Source organism: Mytilus trossulus, chromosome 1 (genome assembly GCF_036588685.1).
Source record: "Mytilus trossulus isolate FHL-02 chromosome 1, PNRI_Mtr1.1.1.hap1, whole genome shotgun sequence".
NCBI lineage: Eukaryota > Metazoa > Mollusca > Bivalvia > Mytilida > Mytilidae > Mytilus > Mytilus trossulus.
Genome location: NC_086373.1, coordinates 98595046 through 98612669, shown reverse-complemented (window position 1 = coordinate 98612669; position 17624 = coordinate 98595046). Strand labels below are relative to the sequence as shown.

Below are 17624 nucleotides of genomic sequence, written 5' to 3'. Positions count from 1 at the left end.
TAGAACATAGGGGTAAAATGCAGTTTTTGGCATATAACTCAAAAACCAAAACCTTTTGAGGAAATTTGACATGAGATAAAAATGTTTATCAGGTCAAGATCTATCTGCCCTGAAATTTTCAGATGAATCAGTCAATTGGTTGTTGGGTTGCTGCTCCTGAATTGGTAATTTTAAGGAAATTTTGCTGTTTTTGGTTTTTATCTTGAATATTATTATAGATAGAGATAAACTGTAAACAGCAATAATGTTCAACAAAGTATTATCTACAAACAAGTCAACATGACCGAAATGGTCAGTTGACCTGTTTAGGAGTTATTGCCCTTTATAGTCAATTTTTAACCATTTTTTCGTAAATCTTAGTTATCTTTACAAAAATCTTCTTCTCTGAAACTACTGGGCCAAATTAATCCAAACTTGGCAACAATCATCTTTGGGGTATCTAGTTTAAAAAATGTGTGGCGTGACCAGGTCAACCAACCAAGATGGCCACAAAGGCTAAAAATAGAACATAGGGGTAAAATGCAGTTTTTGGCTTATAACTCAAAACCAAAGCATTTAGAGCAATCTGACTTGGGGTGAATTTGTTTATCAGATCAATATCTATCTGCCCTGTAATTGGAAGATGAATCTGACAACCTGTTGTTGGGTTGCTGCCCGTGAATCGGTAATTTTAAGGAAATTTTGCTGTTTTTGGTTATTATCTTGAATATTATTATAGATAAAGATAAACTGTAAACAGCAATAATGTTCAGCAAAGTAGGATCTATAAATAAGTCAACATGACCAAAATGGTCAATTGACCCCCTAAGGAGTTATTGTCCTTTATAGTCAATTTTTAACAATTTTCATAAAATTTTAAATTTTTAATTAACATTTCCACTGATACTACTGGGCCAATTTCAATATAGATAGAGATAATTGTAAGCAGCAAGACTGTTTAGTAAAGTAAGATTTAAAAACACATTACCATCAACAAAACACAATTTTGTCATGAATTCATCTGCTTCCTTTGTTTAATATTCACATATACCAAGGTGAGCGACACAGGCTCTTTAGAGCCTCTAGTTTTCTTTTTATAAAGGTGACAATTGTTGATCTAAAATTTCCCACAAATACAAAAAAGTGTTTTAATATTAATAGTGACAATAATAGTTTAATATTTAGATAACACTGTAATCCTTTTATTGAATAATGTGATTTTTAGCTCACCTGGCCCGAAGGGCCAAGTGAGCTTTTCCCATCACTTGGCGTCCGTCGTCGTCGTCCGTCGTCGTCGTCCGTCGTCGTTAGCTTTTAGAAAAATCTTCTCCTCTGAAACTACTGGGCCAAATCAAACCAAACTTGGCCACAATCATCATTGGGGTATCTAGTTTAAAAAATGTGTGGCGTGACCCGGTCAACCAACCAAGATGGCCGCCACGGCTAAAAATAGAACATAGGGGTAAAATGCAGTTTTTGGCTTATAACTAAAAAACCAAAGCATTTAGAGCAAATCTGACATGGGGGTATAAATGTTTATCAGGTCAAGATCTATCTGCCCTGAAATTTTCAGATGAATCGGTCTATCGGTTGTTGGGTTGCTGCCCCTGAATTGGTAATTTTGAAGAAATTTTGCTGTTTTTGGTTATTATCTTGAATATTATTAAAGTTAGAGATAAACTGTAAACAGCAATAATGTTCAGCAAAGTAAGATCTACAAATAAGTCAACATGACCAAAATGGTCAGTTGACCCGTTTAGGAGTTGTTGCCCTTTAAAGTCAATTTTTAACCATTTTTCGTTAATTAAAGTAATCTTTTACAAAAATCTTCTCCTCTGAAACTACTTGGCCAAATTAATCCAAACTTGGCCACAATCATCTTTGGGGTATCTAGTTTAAAAAATGTGTGGCGTGACCTGGTCAACCAACTAAGATGGCCGCCACGGCTAAAAATAGAACAGAGTGGTAAAATGCAGTTTTTGGCTTATAACTCAAAAACCAAAGCATTTTGAGGAAATCTGACATGATATAAAAATGTTTATCAGGTCAAGATTTATCTGCCCTGAAATTTTCAGATGAATCGGTCAATCGGTTGTTGGGTTGCTGCCCCTGAATTGGTAATTTTGAGGAAATTTTGCTGTTTTTGGTTATTATCTTGAATATTATTATAGATAAAGATAAATTGTAAACAGCAATAATGTTCAGCAAAGTAAGATCTACAAATAAGTCAATATGACCAAAATGGTCAGTTGACCCCTTTAGGAGTTATTGCCCTTTATAGTCAATCTTTAACCATTTTTCATAAATCTAAGTAATCTTTTACAAAATCTCCACTGAAACTACTAGGCCACAATCATCTTTGGGGTATCTAGTTTGAAAAATGTGTCCGATGACCTGGCCATTCAACCAAGATGGCCGCCACGGCTAAAAATAGAACATAGGGGTAAAATGCAGTTTTTTGCTTATAACTATGAAACCAAAGCATCTAGAGCAAATCTGACAAGAAGTTAAATTGTTAATCAAGTCAATATCTATCTGCCCTGAATTTTTCAGATGAATTGGACAACTGGTTGTTGGGTTGCTGCCCTCCAATTGGTAATTTTTAAAGAAATTTTGCCGTTTTTGGTTATCTTGAATACTATTATAGATAGCGATAGACTGTAAACAGCAATAATGTTCAGCAAAGTAAGATCTACAAATAAGTCAACATGACCTAAATGGTCAATTGACCCCTTAAGGAGTTATTGCCCTTTATAGTCAATTTTTAACAATTTTCATTAATTTGGTAAATTTATGTAAATTTTTACCAAATATAGTTCTCTGTTGGTCAAAGTTCATGATAGATATAATTGTAAGAAGCAAAATCGTTCAGTAAAAAGTAAGAACTTCAAACACATCACCATCACCAAAATACAATTTTGTCATGAATCCATTTGTGTCCTTTGTTTAATATGCACATAGACCAAGGTGAGCGACACAGGCTCTTTAGAGCCTCTAGTTTTTAATGTGAATACCATCCAAATTAAACCAAAAAAGACATAGATATTCTTACACACACAAGCCTATTTTATGTTTTAGGTTCACTTTTAATCAATTGTTATGCTAAAATAAATTTAATGTTAAATTGAATTGACTTCCTATGTGAAATTAAGTTTACTTTTATTTAAGCCCATATTTATTTTATTTGATGAATAAAGACTAAAGTGTATTAAAATTTAGGCTTAAGATCAAATTTGTTTGATAAGAGTGGCAAGAAATTAAAAAGCAGTAAATTCAGTCTTTTGTATAATGGCAGGACATGTTAACATTATTTATAATTTTAAACAGTCACCATTTTATATCGTGTTACCTAGTAGAGACTTTTTTACTGCATCAGCCATGTATAATTTATTAAAATATGTATAAGATGCAAGGTAGAGATTTTTTTAATGTGGACATAACATAATATGGATATATTTCATGCATCAAGTTTCATTTTATTACCAAAAAGGAAAATCTTCTGTCGGTATAATATTAAAAAATTGTCACAGAATAAATTAAATTATAAGCCTGGTCTTTCACAGTTATGTACACTATGTATAACTGCTATAGTTCAATACATTGAATATTTTAATGCTATTTGTAATGTAACATTTAACAGATTATTTCTTGTACTTATTTTTAAATGAAAATAAAGTCAGTTCTGTATTAATTGTGACTAACTCTCAATTTTTTATCTGAATGTATCAATTAATTGATGAAGAAACATGTGTTCTGGTGTCTTTTATCAATTGATGCTTATATTATCCCTGTTTGAATCAAAATTAGGTCAGATGTTTAAAAGATTTTTATGTAAAGCCAAGTTCTAATATTGTGCAATAGGTATATTAGGGATGGCTTTTTTTGCACTCATCTTGTTCGTCTGGTAGTCCTATCTATCTATTTTTACAACAAACACCCTTTCACCAAGTACTACTGTACTAAATAACTTTGTATTTAATCAGCAAGTTTACATCACTCCTAAGGTGCAAACACTTTCTGATATGTCAGAGTCCTACTTCCTGTTTACAGATACTTTTAATTTTCCAATACTAAAGTTGAATGGGCTTAATTTTTTTTTCAAAGACTACTGAACTGAATGATTTTATTTTGGTCAGTGAAGTAACAGTGATAAGTTTTTACACTTATTACACTTAATTGGCCTGTCAGACACTTACTTTCTAATGCCAAATTCTAAGTGGTGGTATACTGAGCAACAATTTACAAGGCATGGACTAATTATCATGGATCAGCATGTCATGTGTATTTTAGACTGGAATCTATCTTTAATTAAGTTAATTAACCATAGAGGCGACTTCCAAAGAATGCTGATGCTCATATGACCTTTTGTAAACATAAATATAAATAAAACAAAAAAGGTGCCTGCATTTGTATAACATGGAACTTTCTTATTTTTTTTGTTGGTTTCATTGATTAAGAAATATGTAAATCATCGTTTTACCTGAATAAGAATGATTTTTTATGCGCAGATTAAGTCAAGGAAATGTATCTTTCCTGTTGATTGCTAGTTCACTTTCTTATGTTGACATTTTTTCCATTTGATAGCTGATTATACTATACACATGCATATTCCATCTCCAACTTAAGGTGAATACATATTCAAGTGAGTTGAATTATTGACTTGCAAGCCTTAATACCTGTACATCTTGATGTGTTTATGTGACCTAAAAAATTATGTGTACTGTTATTTTTAAGTATATGTTGTCATTTGAAGACATTTGTTTTCTGGAGACATTTTGGATTGAAGACTAACTTGAGTATAAGTGTGTGTCTTTATGAAATTATAGCACAAAGTTCAATACTATTAAAGGGGGGGGGGGGGTATTTATTTTTGGGGTTATTGTACTTCAATAAAGGGCATAAAAACAGACAATGTCTAAAGACTTTAGGTTTCCATGCAATAACTTGACTATTTAAATGGTAGTACAAGAATCCATACCATAAAAGGAAGGTTGGGATTGATTTAGGAGGTAATTGTCCCAACTAATTACAATTTTTTGGAAAGATTGAAATCTTTCCTAATGCATCATCTCAAAAAAAAGATTTAGCCAAGTTTGCTAATGTAACTACATATACTGAAATCTGGTTTCTGATACTTCCCTTAACTACATGTTTATCTGAAAATATGTCATCAAGTTTTCTGAAAATTAAAGTTATATATAAGTTGTTCTTTGTTATAAAGTAAGGGTACTGATGAATTGGCATATGTCAGCATGAATGAACAAACAAACAATTAAAGACAAACGTGGAGTTTTGACTTGAAAATCCGCTATCTTACTAAGACTGTATTGATCAATTATTGGATGTTAAAAGTCACTTTCAGCTCTATCAGCTATTTTAAGGAGGTAAGTTTTTATTGGTGGAGGAAGCCAGACTGGAAGTAGTGCAACGAATCTATGGTAAGAAAACTGGCAATACTAGTCAATCAAAATGGAGATAAATGAACCTGGGTGTGGTGAGCTCAAACTCACAACCTCAGTGTTGACAGTCTAGTGATATAGTAGATGAATTATTTTAACCTCTCTGCAACCTAAGCCCCAACTAACTACTACCAAATGTTATAATATAGTGTAACAACAACTAGTATAACTATTTAGAAATGATAAAATTAAATGCTGTAATATGCTGTGCTGTTATAGTACTGTCCAAATTAAGAAAAGGGATGAGCTCTCCCAATCCTGTTTAAACCTTCCAGCAAGTAAAGTGTTCCCGTCAAATTTTTTACCTTTATTTATACCAGGGACTTTCTATACTAACAAGTCCCTGTTAATACTTAATTAAAAATAACTGAAACATATTTAAGGTGGATTATGGGCATATAGTCCCTCCGATTTAATTTTCCTATACCTTTATGAAATGTAGACTTTAAACATATTAATGAAGTATGGGTCATTAGCTATTTTTGTCGAGCCTTCGACTTTAGTCGAAAAAGCGAGACATAGCGATCCTACATTCCGTCGGCGGCGTCAACAAATATTCACTCTGTGGTTAAAGTTTTTGAAATTTTAATAACTTTCTTAAACTAAACTGGATTTCTACCAAACTTGGACAGAAGCTTGTTTATGTTCATAAGATAGTATGCAGAAGTAAATTTTGTAAAAATAAAATTCCATTTTTCCGTATTTTACTTATAAATAGACTTAGTTTTTCTGCCATAACATAATATTTACTCTGTGGTTAAAGTTTTTGAAATTTTAATAACTTTCTTAAACTATCCTGTATTTGTACCAAACTTATACAGAAGCTTGTTTATGATCATAAGATAGTATCCAGAAGGAAATTTTGGAAAAATAAAATTCCATTTTTCCATATTTTACTTAAAAATGGACTTAGTTTTTCTGCCAGGAAACATTACATTCACTCTGTGGTTAAAGTTTTTGAAAGCTAATAACTTTCTTAAACTATCCTGGGTTTGTAGCAAATTTGGGCAGAAGCTTGTTTATGATCATAACAAAGTATCCAGAAGTAAATTTTGTTAACAAATAAATCCATTTTTTGTGCATTTTACTTTTAAATGGACTTAGATTTTCTGCCAGGAAACAACCATTCACTCTGTGGTTAAAGTTTTTAAAATTTTAATAACTTTCTTATACTATTTTGGACCTGTACCAAACTTGGACAGAAGCTTGTTTATGATCAAAAGCTAGTATCTGTATTTTACTTATAAATGGAATTGTTAAAAAAGTTTTTAAAACATACTGTATTTTTACCAAACTTGGACAGAAGCTTCTTAGAATCATAAGACAGTATCAAGAGGAATATTTTTATTGATTGTATTCCTCTTTTGTTGAGCCTGCAATTAACACCATAAGTAGGCGAGACACTGGGTTCCGAGGAACCCTTAAGAATTTTTCAATCTACAAGTCCGCTTTTTTTTTAAAACAAAATATGATAATATAGAATTAAAATATGTTTAACGAAAATACAAATACATCACTGTCACCGATCTTGTTTTCTTGCTTCAAGAAAAAAAATGAAAATTTCTTTTAAGTTCCTTTTATTGTTAAACAAATACTATTAGAGTTATCTCCCCTTTAATGGCTAAGTTGAAAATTGTTTCGAAACAAATATTTGATGTTTGTTGAAACCGTCTTAATATTATAATGTAATAAATCACTTAATTTTCTTTATTCGAGTAAACAGTCTTGCACATTAATTGACAATCTGTCTGAAAATTTGCAGATTCAAGCAAAGAACTAGACCGATTGTGCATTGCATACTATTTTACAATCCAAGATAACGGTTTTCAATTCATTATTCACCGACCGTGCAAGGGCTGTATAGCCAGTCAAGGTCGTTAAAAACTTCCATTTGTTGATAATTATTCTTAAATAAAGCATGATATGATTGATAAGTGATGCACATGTGTCACAGATCTTTCCTTCATTCTTTGGTGATTGGTTCACGTCCAGTGGCAAATCTTTAATAATAGTTTCTGTTCAAAATTAAAAAAGAAAACAAAATGAGACTCGGATTTAGTCAAATTTATTGTATTTAAAAAGCCCTTGAAATTTTTCAGTTTCTGATTCGAATAAGACAACCAATAAACCCATGTACTGAGGTCCTCATTAATAAATATTTATGGTCCTCCATGATTCGAGTTAAGGGAACCAATTAACCCATGTATTGGGTCCTCGTGAATAAATATGCCAGGTCCTCCATGATTCGAATTAAGGTAACCAATAAATCCATGTACTGAGGGTCCTCGTGAATAAACATCCCAGGTCCTACTTGATTTGATTTAAGGTTACCAATACACCCATGTACTGAGGTCCTCATGAATAAATATTTCTGGTTCTCCCTGATTCGAATTAAGATAACAAAAACCCCTGGTATTGGGGTCCTCGTGCGGCAATACATATTTCAGGACCTCCATGATTCAAGTTACGGTAACCAATAAACCCATGTATTGAGGTCCTCATGAATAAATATGGCATGCCCTTTATTGTTCGATTTCTGGAATCTTAATAATTTCATGACCTCCATAATTCGAATACAGGATATCTTAAAATACTTCAGGACTTCAATAGGCACTGAATACTTCAGGGTATCCAGAAACTGATTTGTGGACCTCCATACACGTTTAAGGAGGCCTGAAGTAAAATTGTAGCAGTCCTGAAATCCCATTGAGAAAAAAACTGAGTATTTTATGACCTTAAATTTTGACAGATTCTAAGAGAACCCGAAATATGCCCATGTCCTCGATGATTTAAATTCTATCATAGAGATCCTGAAATATTTCAGAAGCTCATTAAGGACCCCTAAATTATATACAACTTCTACTGAAACCACGCTTCGATCAGTGCAAAACTGCATCACAACCCACAACCACAATGTGTAGAAAAAAAGAGAAAAACTTAAATGTGTCAGAATATATTTTTTTATGGAATGATATTCTAAAATGATTTACCTTTGAAGTGTGAGGTTTTTGATTTTTTTCTTTAATAATTTTATGACAAAACATGTCAAATTAACGTGGAAAAAAATGAAGTGGCGTTGTGATTGCTATAGAAACAATTATCCACCAGAGACCAGATCACGTAGATCACCCTTCAATTTGTCAACTTCTGTATGTTCGACTCAAACTTTAATTATCATTATACAGAAATGTTTCGCAAGACTGATTCTGATAGGTAAAAATAAATCAATGTTTTAAAAATAAAATGACCAAGCAAAATTAGCATGTGAGATTTGTATATCCGGGATGAACAAAACTGAATAATTTCAAAGGTAAGAACCCATGTTTTGCTTTCGACTCGTAGTAATTAATCCACAATTATTATTTTCACACAGTACAACTGCACATCGACATGGAATTATACCTCCATAGGGTGTTTCTGAAGGAAATCATGAATTGCGTTTGAACAGCAACAGTACAACGTGACATGTTTATTTTGAAAGTGCCTACATAGTATACAATTTGAAGAATGTAAGAAGGTTAATTATAGCTAAAATGCCCTAAGGATGAAAATGAGAAAACAAGTTCTGATACCATAAGAGATCAATATGATCAATAAACTACCCGACGTTTGTAGATTTACGTTATTTTTGTCTGAAACAGGTCAAACAGAACGGATAAATGTCATAATAAAGAAAGATCTATAAAGGAACTAAAAATAAAATTATCGAATACAAGAATGACGAAATATGGTATGATTAAAGGGCATAGGTTGATTAAGTAAACCCGAAAAGCACCGTTACTTACGAATCACTTGCGTTATTTGAAAACTGTGTGATGTTTTGCAAAACAGTTGACTAGCTGAAACATATGCTCCTTCTAGATAAGCCTATTGACCATTGCCAAAAATCAACCAACGGTACAAAAAGAGAAATGCCACTTGACCTAAGGAATCAGTGTATGAGGGTTATATAGATATACTGTTCCCAGGATATAGGTAGGTTATTACTAACTTTTTTAATGTATAAAATTTCTTAAAGCATGGTATGGTAATAATCAAGACTTTAAGTAGAGTTGACATGGCAAAAGGATGACATGGGATATACGACATACCCCAATGAGACAAAAAAAACGAATAAAACCAAAATATATCAGCTAGGATGCCAACACACGGTCATAAACAATATACATTTTTGTCGAGCCTTCGACTTTAGTCGAAAAAGCGAGACTAAGCGATCCTACATTCCGTCGACGTCGGTGTCGTCGGCGGCGTCAACAAATATTCACTCTGTGGTTAAAGTTTTTGAAATTTTAATAACTTTCTTAAACTATACTGTATTTCTACCAAACTTTGACAGAAGCTTGTTTATGATCATAAGATAGTATCCAGAAGTAAATTTTGTAAAAATAAAATTCCATTTTTTCCGTATTTTACTATAAATGGACTTAGTTTTTTCTGCGGGGAAACAAAACATTCACTCTGTGGTTAAAGTTTTTAAAATTTTAATAACTTTCTTAAACTATCCTGGGTTTGTACCAAACTTGGACAGAAGCTTATGTATGACCATAAGATTGTATCCAGAAGTAAATTTTGTAAAAAGATTACTCTGTTTTTTCTGTAATTTACTTTTAAATGGACTTAGATTTTCTTACAATCATAAAATAGTAACAAGTGGAATATTTTGATTTTTTTCCTCAATGTTGTTGAGCCTGCGATTTACAGCAAAAATAGGCGAGACACTGGGTTCCGCGGAACCCTTACAAATTTTTCTACACATATGTCATACTCTAAATCGTCATAATCGTCATGTCTGCCACAAAAGCCTGGTTTGTACACAGCTTTTACATGGCACATTTTTATTATTTTTTACAGAAATGTCAAGTGGGTGTATTTTGGTGACAGGAGGAGCCGGTTTTGTTGGCAGCCATTCTGTTATAGAACTAATCAACGCAGGATATTCTGTTGTTGTTGTAGACAACTTTGTTAATGCTAGTCATGGTGAGTACTATCTCTTGGCGACAAGACATGTTTTTTTTTTATATATGAAAACAATAACACTATAATTTAACAAGTTGACAATGATGCAGTTTTTTCGTGGACACATACGAAAGATAATTTATGGACTTGGAATTACAGTAGAAGTTTTCTTTCCTTTTTTTTCAGAAACTATGATGAGAATAGAAGAAATATGTGGAACAACAATAATAAATTACAGCATAGATTTAACTGATAAATCTGCTCTACAGAACTTATTTAGTAAGGTAAAATAATATGTTTGTGTGCTTGGTATAAAGTTTTTGATAGAAGTATGCTTGGAAAATTTTATGAAATTATAAATCATGTCAACTTGAGGTGTATTATTCTTGAATTCTGTTCTATACAAGATTTAATAACTGTGTAACTTTCGAAACTGTATTTCTTTTTTGGATGCGTACAGGGAGTATATCTTTATAAAAGCTGTACATACGTATGTATTACTCCATTGCAGCATAAATTCACCAGTGTGGTACATACGGCCGGACTGAAGGTTATAGGAGAATCTTGTGATGTACCATTGCTGTACTACAGAGTAAATGTTTGTGGAACTATTAACTTGATAGAGGTATGTATATATATAGTAGAAACAGAGACATATATGTATTGTATGTCGCTGGTAGAAATAAACAAGGTACAAGGAAATGTCATAGTCTCAATAAGACCAATTCGTTTTAATAAAATTATGTTGTTATGTGTTTGATTTGACAAATATACCAAAGAATCCAGATCATGATGAAATGTAATATAAAATATTGAGTTAACTTAACCACATATACATATATACTGTTCTTCCTTTCGTCTTTTCATGACATGATGTGATATTTCTACATTTTAAATTTTGAGGGGTCATTATATTGCGATTGTCCTTTTGGTGTATGATTGATGAACGAATTTTAACATCACAAAAATATATTCCATTTGTTTTCCAGGTAATGAAAGAGTACAATGTTAAAAACCTAATATTTTCAAGTTCAGCATCTGTCTATGGTTCTCCCGAATATTTACCTTTGGATGAAAAACACCGCACTGGACGAGGTATTAAACCGTACGGCAAAACAAAGCAATGTATGGAAGAACTATTCAAAGATTTGTGCAAAGCAGAACAAGTAAGTCATTTGAGTAACCAATATAATCACCAGTCTACAAATATTATAGTATAATACACATTTATATATCTGTATATTTTCTGATTAAAAAACTAACTATTTTGTCATTACAAAACAAATTCAATTAGAAGCTAACTTGCAACTGGTTTTTTCTTTCTTCTTATTCGTGTCTATTTACTCCTGTTCAAGTGAGTTTATGGTGTGATGTACTATATATAGTATGTAATATCCTTGCCATGATTGTACAGTTGTTTCAAACAACTGCTATGTACACTATTAATAGTTTGTCATTATATATTTTGTATAGGGCTGGAACATAATCATTCTACGTTACTTTAATGTAGCGGGTGCACATCAGTCTGGTAAGATTGGTGACAGTACACAAGGTCCACCTGCATACTTAATAGCCTACTGTGCTCAGGTAGCCGCTGATAAAAGATCGGAAGTTGTCATATATGGAAATGATTTTGATACCCATGATGGCACAGGTATATATGAATTTATATTTCTGAAATATTTCGTTGATAAAAGATATTGTATGGATAAATGGGAATTAATTTTATCTTGTTTTAACCATGGAAGTATTATATTGACAATATAATATATTGACAATATAATACTTCCATGTTTTAACTAACTGTAGACTCGGTATGCCGGGGGATTATTACTTATTTTATGCTTGATGTTCAGTGGCAAATATTAGATGCAAAAGTAAGTCCTTACGATTAGCACTAGTTTTAATGTGCATTTCATTGTTATTTTTGTCAGCTTTATTGTGTAGTTAACAATTTTTGCTTTATTAGGTGTCAGAGATTACGTTCACGTGGTGGATCTTGCCTATGCACACGTATTAGCACAAAAGAAGTTGGAGAAGGAATGTGGATTACGGGTGAGATTTTAAACAGAAAAAAAAGAGTGTACATAAAAAAGATGTGATATGATTGCCAATGAGGCAACTTTCACAAGTGACAACCTATATGACACAGAAATTAACAACGTTAGTTCACTGTACGGCCTTCAACAATGAACAAAGCCAGTACCACATAGTCAGCAGAAAATAATATATATTATGGTGCATTCGCTACTTTTAAATTATTAAAGTTCTCAGCATATACTATCCATTGATTGGAACCGTCTTTTTTTCTAGCACTGAATGCACGAGTTCAGTAAGCTTGATCTTAGTTCAAAATGTAAATAAAATATTTATTGCATATAGTTACATTCAATTTTCATATTTACTGAGGCACCAATTGATGTCATGGAACATTGCTTGTTATTTTACAGATATACAACATGGGATCAGGCCAATGTCATTCTGTACTGGATATGATAAATGCTATGAGTAAATCATCGGGTAAAGAAGTAAGTCTGACCTTTTCATCTTTTCTGCTTAAAAGTGGTCTTTTTTTTCGTACCTCCAATATGTCTTTATTTTCCTTCTATGATTTGTTTGTCTATTAATTCAAGAGCGGGAAACCAATGTGACACATCAAAATCCAAAAACTTGTTATTTGCTATTCACAAATATGTTATTTTGAAATATATAAATTGTAAATTATTGAACCAGTTATCGAAAAAATTATCAAGACGATATCGAATAAGTTATCGAAGAAGATATCGAATAAGTTATTGATTTTATAAAGAGCGTACTAGAGGACAGACAGAAAGATGTATTTTTTTTATCGTTCATGGAAATTTTGATATTAAATACAATCTCTAGAATATGCATGGCTATACATATACAATACGTCATTCTCTGGTGTTACTGAAATAATGCTGAACAGTCAATATATATAACTGAACATTAATTAAAGAATGTTTTCGTAAAACGAAACTTAGACTTATATTTACCATAGCATGCCTTATGAAATGTTTTCTATTAGACGAGGATTTCTTATCTTTATAAGGTGAAGTACAGAATAGCAGACCGTAGACCAGGGGACATAGGATCGTTTTATTGTAAACCAGATTTAGCATTTGAAGAGTTAGGTTGGAAATCAACAAAAGGATTAAAGGAAATGTGTAAGATATAAGCTCAACCTTTACATATCTGCATATTCATGTAGCAAAATATTTATGACAATCTTTCGTTCTAAACTGACATGTTGATGGAGATCGAGGATTGTTAAATATGAAACTATTTAAAAGAACATCTTTCTATGCATTTGAAATATGATAAAACAGCTCTCTAATTTATAAAATTTGTTCCCGAAACAGTCGGTTCTTCACATTAGCTACACAATAAAGTTTCCCACATAGCTAATGGGCTCTCTTGGTTGCAAAATCCAATGAAATATTAAAAGAACATGAAAATAGACAGAATCTTCAGATTGACGGGATGTGCTGAAGGTGTAATTGTTAAACAATGGAGACGGCTCTATACTGAACATTCAAATATTAAAAAAAATAGTTTGCAGTAGTTCCAAAATTATAAAAAGGAATGAAAAACCTCAAACATTCTCCACAAAACGGAATGAAAGTTTCAGGGATCTGGGTTGAAAACTGTAGGAGGAGTTGACTACACAAAAATCTTTCATTAATTTTGCTGAAAAAAATACTAATTTCCCCAGTCACTTCAATATACTAGTATGTACAATCTTATTGTAAAGTTTCAGGGAGTCTGAGTTGGGGTAGGTTATTTGATTACACAAAACAAAAAGCCCTTTTTCATAAGATTTAATCCCTAGTCTGGAAAAATCTTGCCTCAATTATACCTATAATAGCAGTTGCATAACTTCAACATATGTGCAATACCCCTATTATATTTTCGGGATCTGGGTTGGAAGTTGTGGAAGTAGTTGTATGATTCCACAAACCGACGATCCAGTCGCCCGACCTCACCATTATTTAAGTCGGTTTTTGGGATTTCGCCCATCCCGGCCAAAAACGACAAGCTAGGTGATTAGAGCCTGACATTACGAAATGACACTTTTCTATTACGAAATCGTTAAAACTTGGAGGGTATACCCTGCCTAAAAGTAGAGGGGCATTATGGTTTCCGATCGGTGCATATGTCCGTACCGTTTCAAGTTTTGACTGTAGGTAGTAAGTTCACACCAACTTCGTACTTTGAACACCTATATTATGAATGGAACTGTTGAAATATATGAAAAATTGAGGTTTTAACCAAGATTTCACAGGGTCAATAAAAATGTAAATAATAAAGTGCGTTCTGGACGATGTGTCCTTTTGACACATTTGAAAGATTTGTGTTGTTTTCCGGCCAATATGAATGTCTGATTGAAACATATACTCAATATGTGCTTTCACTCATACAAGATAAGTTCTTATAGTGATAGGATTTTATTTTCACAATGAAATATTGCACATGTTATGTAATTAATTTTATATCGTGATATCTTAGGCGCAGCATATATGTCTTTTTTTTAAGCATAGCCTACGTTCTATGTTTTCCATTTTTAAGGTGAGGACTTATGGCGATGGCAATCAAGGAACACTGATTCTTCCCCAATCAGATGATCAAAGTGTTGTTTATATGCACACATCAAGGGGCATGCTTACACAGCTTAGATGAGGATGTGGTCACATATCAATACATATGTGACTGCTGATAGAAAGACTACAAAGAGTGCAACCGCTAACCGCCGTCCAAGATACTGATGTCTTTCGTTTCTAAATGGAAAATTTTATAATCTTGTTACTTATAACAGACAATAAATATAGATATGTATCCTATGTTATCTACTTTTTCAATAGAATATTTTATTGTTCAATATAACATGGTAGTAGACATTACAATAAGTAGTACATGCATAAATACTAAGACAGTAAACAAAAGATATGACCATATTTGAAATGTTCCTTCCTTGATACACAAAATTTTTCCATTAATTCAAGTTGCTTGTCAATTTAATTCCATCAACCACGGCAGTCGTTTCAATACAGCTATAAAAGACTATTTCACGAGGAAAAACAAACTTCCTGTATAACAAAACAAAAAACGAGACACAAACACAATAAACGACAAGCACTGAATTACAGCTTCTGACTTTGGACAGGCACATACCGAATGTAGAGGGGCAATTTAAAACATGTTTGTGGGCGCCAGATCCTTTCATACAACTTGGTCTTTGGAGTAACAGCACACAATAAATTATAAATACTAATAAAAATGCCTAGGCTCATCAGATTATTACATGTTACAATGAATTGCTTCACTGAGCGCAGATTACGAGTGCAGAGTTCCAACAGTTGGGATAAAAATGGACACAGTATCAATATAAGCACTTGATACAGGTCTAAATTTGGATTGTAATTTTTAAAAATATTTGACACAAACTAGTTATAGGTTTCCGAAACAGAATAAAAGTAATCAATGAACTTATAATTGGTTATATGATTTGAAATTATATTCAATATTTTGCTTTTGTGTAATACCCTATGCTGTTGCGAATTGACACCCTCTTTTTTTCGCAAAAAAAAGTATTTGATGAATTTTTCTTTTCAATTACTGAAATGAGAAAAAATTGTTCCCTCCAACATTTTCTAATTCACCAACCTTCCCAATTATTTTTTTGGGGTCCCCCCTTTCCCCTTATTCCACAAATAAATGCTTTCTCTCAAGATATGGTCATTATCTCAATTCAAATTTCTATTGGAGTCTGCAACCATAATTACTCATTTAAATACATTGTTCTTTAAATGTGAGTGGATTACCTCCCTTACACTACTTTAAAATTGTCTTAATCGTCCATTAACCAGAAAACCCTTGTTTCTCCCCCTTTTTGTCCCTAATTCCTAAATGGTTTGAGCAATAACCCCCTAATCCTTACCATCCCTTTGAGGTATGATAACTTGTGGTATAATTTCAGAGAGATTCATATACTTAAACACATTTTATTGTCTGGAAACTACTAAAATGCTTATTTGGGCCCCTTTTTTTGCCCCTAATCCTAAACTGTATGGACCATATAATCCTTAAAATCAAGTCCGACCTTCCTTTTGAGGTTATAAACAATGTCTATAAATTTTCATAGATTTCTATTCACTTATACTAAAGTTATTGTTTGGAAACCAATTGTCTTGGGACGACACGGTCGACGTGATACCAATACGATCACAAAAAAAAATTGCGGTCGTATAAAATTAACAAACAAACTGTTTTAAAAGGCAAAGTATCGATCTTAGAGTACTCGCAGTTTGTGAAATCTAGTTTATAGGTCATAACAACTACTGGAAATAAACAAAAGTGCATACAATGAAATATTAAGCCTGCTTTTTAAATCATGATTGAAAAAATAGTCATGACGCAACGTCAGATATTGCTACCATTGAGTGTAACAGAACAATAACGTTAAATGAGAAACGCGCACAATTAAGTTTTTCCTCCTTTCCTTGTTGGGTGAATGCAAAATATGACACACAAGTAGAAATGCTGAGAGACTCCAATCCAGTATGATTTTATAATTTACATAGGATATTAAATTTTACTACTAGTAATTATGTTGACCTATTGCATAATGTACTTGATAAACTGACAAAACCATAAAACTTTTTTTACCAAAGAACCATTACTGAAAATTATGTCAAGGTCCGATGAACCATGCCATATACCAAATATAGGTGACTTATTTCTTATAGAATTAGTAATGATGACTAAGTAGCTGACAAAACCATGAAAACTTCATGTTGACCAACGAACCATGAAAATGGGTTCAAGGTCACTGAACACCTGCAAGACAGACACCGTACAATCATTCCATACACCACGTATATCTGACCTATTGCCTACAGTGCCTGAGACATAAACTTATCCCCAAAAATAGACATTGTTCAAATGAATACACTATAAAAATGTTCAAGGTCGGATGAAACCGACCAGTCGGATGATGTACACCTTACGACTTGACCACCAAACTTAAACCTTTATCACTATTAGAAGTAATTGTGATATACGGTCGAGGTCAGGTGAACCCTGTCTTAAGGACATGTAGAAGTTGGAAGGAACCCATATACGTGTACAAAATATAGTTATCATGTTACTCATGATAACTTACAAATTCACAAGACATTTTTTTTTCTCAAGCAGTTGTTGGACCATGAA

At 32.5% G+C, this 17624-nt stretch overlaps 1 protein-coding gene across 3 annotated transcripts; it reads left to right on the top strand.

The window, feature by feature from the left end:
• Positions 1 to 8613: 8613 nt before the first annotated feature.
• Positions 8614 to 15249, top strand: LOC134692868 (UDP-glucose 4-epimerase-like). 3 transcript variants are annotated; one of them, XM_063553482.1, is made up of 10 exons: positions 8614 to 8748; positions 10290 to 10415; positions 10581 to 10678; positions 10906 to 11019; positions 11384 to 11560; positions 11868 to 12048; positions 12364 to 12449; positions 12845 to 12922; positions 13468 to 13582; positions 14985 to 15249. In XM_063553482.1, exons 2-10 carry the CDS (start codon positions 10292 to 10294, stop codon positions 15038 to 15040), a joined length of 1029 nt encoding a protein of 342 aa, XP_063409552.1. In that variant the 5' UTR covers positions 8614 to 8748; positions 10290 to 10291; the 3' UTR covers positions 15041 to 15249. The 3 variants fall into 3 exon arrangements, with proteins under 3 accessions (XP_063409552.1, XP_063409568.1, XP_063409561.1); XM_063553491.1 differs by lacking the exon at positions 8614 to 8748 and adding an exon at positions 9127 to 9413; XM_063553498.1 differs by lacking the exon at positions 10290 to 10415 and having other exon boundaries at positions 8659 to 8748.
• The last annotated feature ends 2375 nt before the right edge of the window (positions 15250 to 17624 follow it).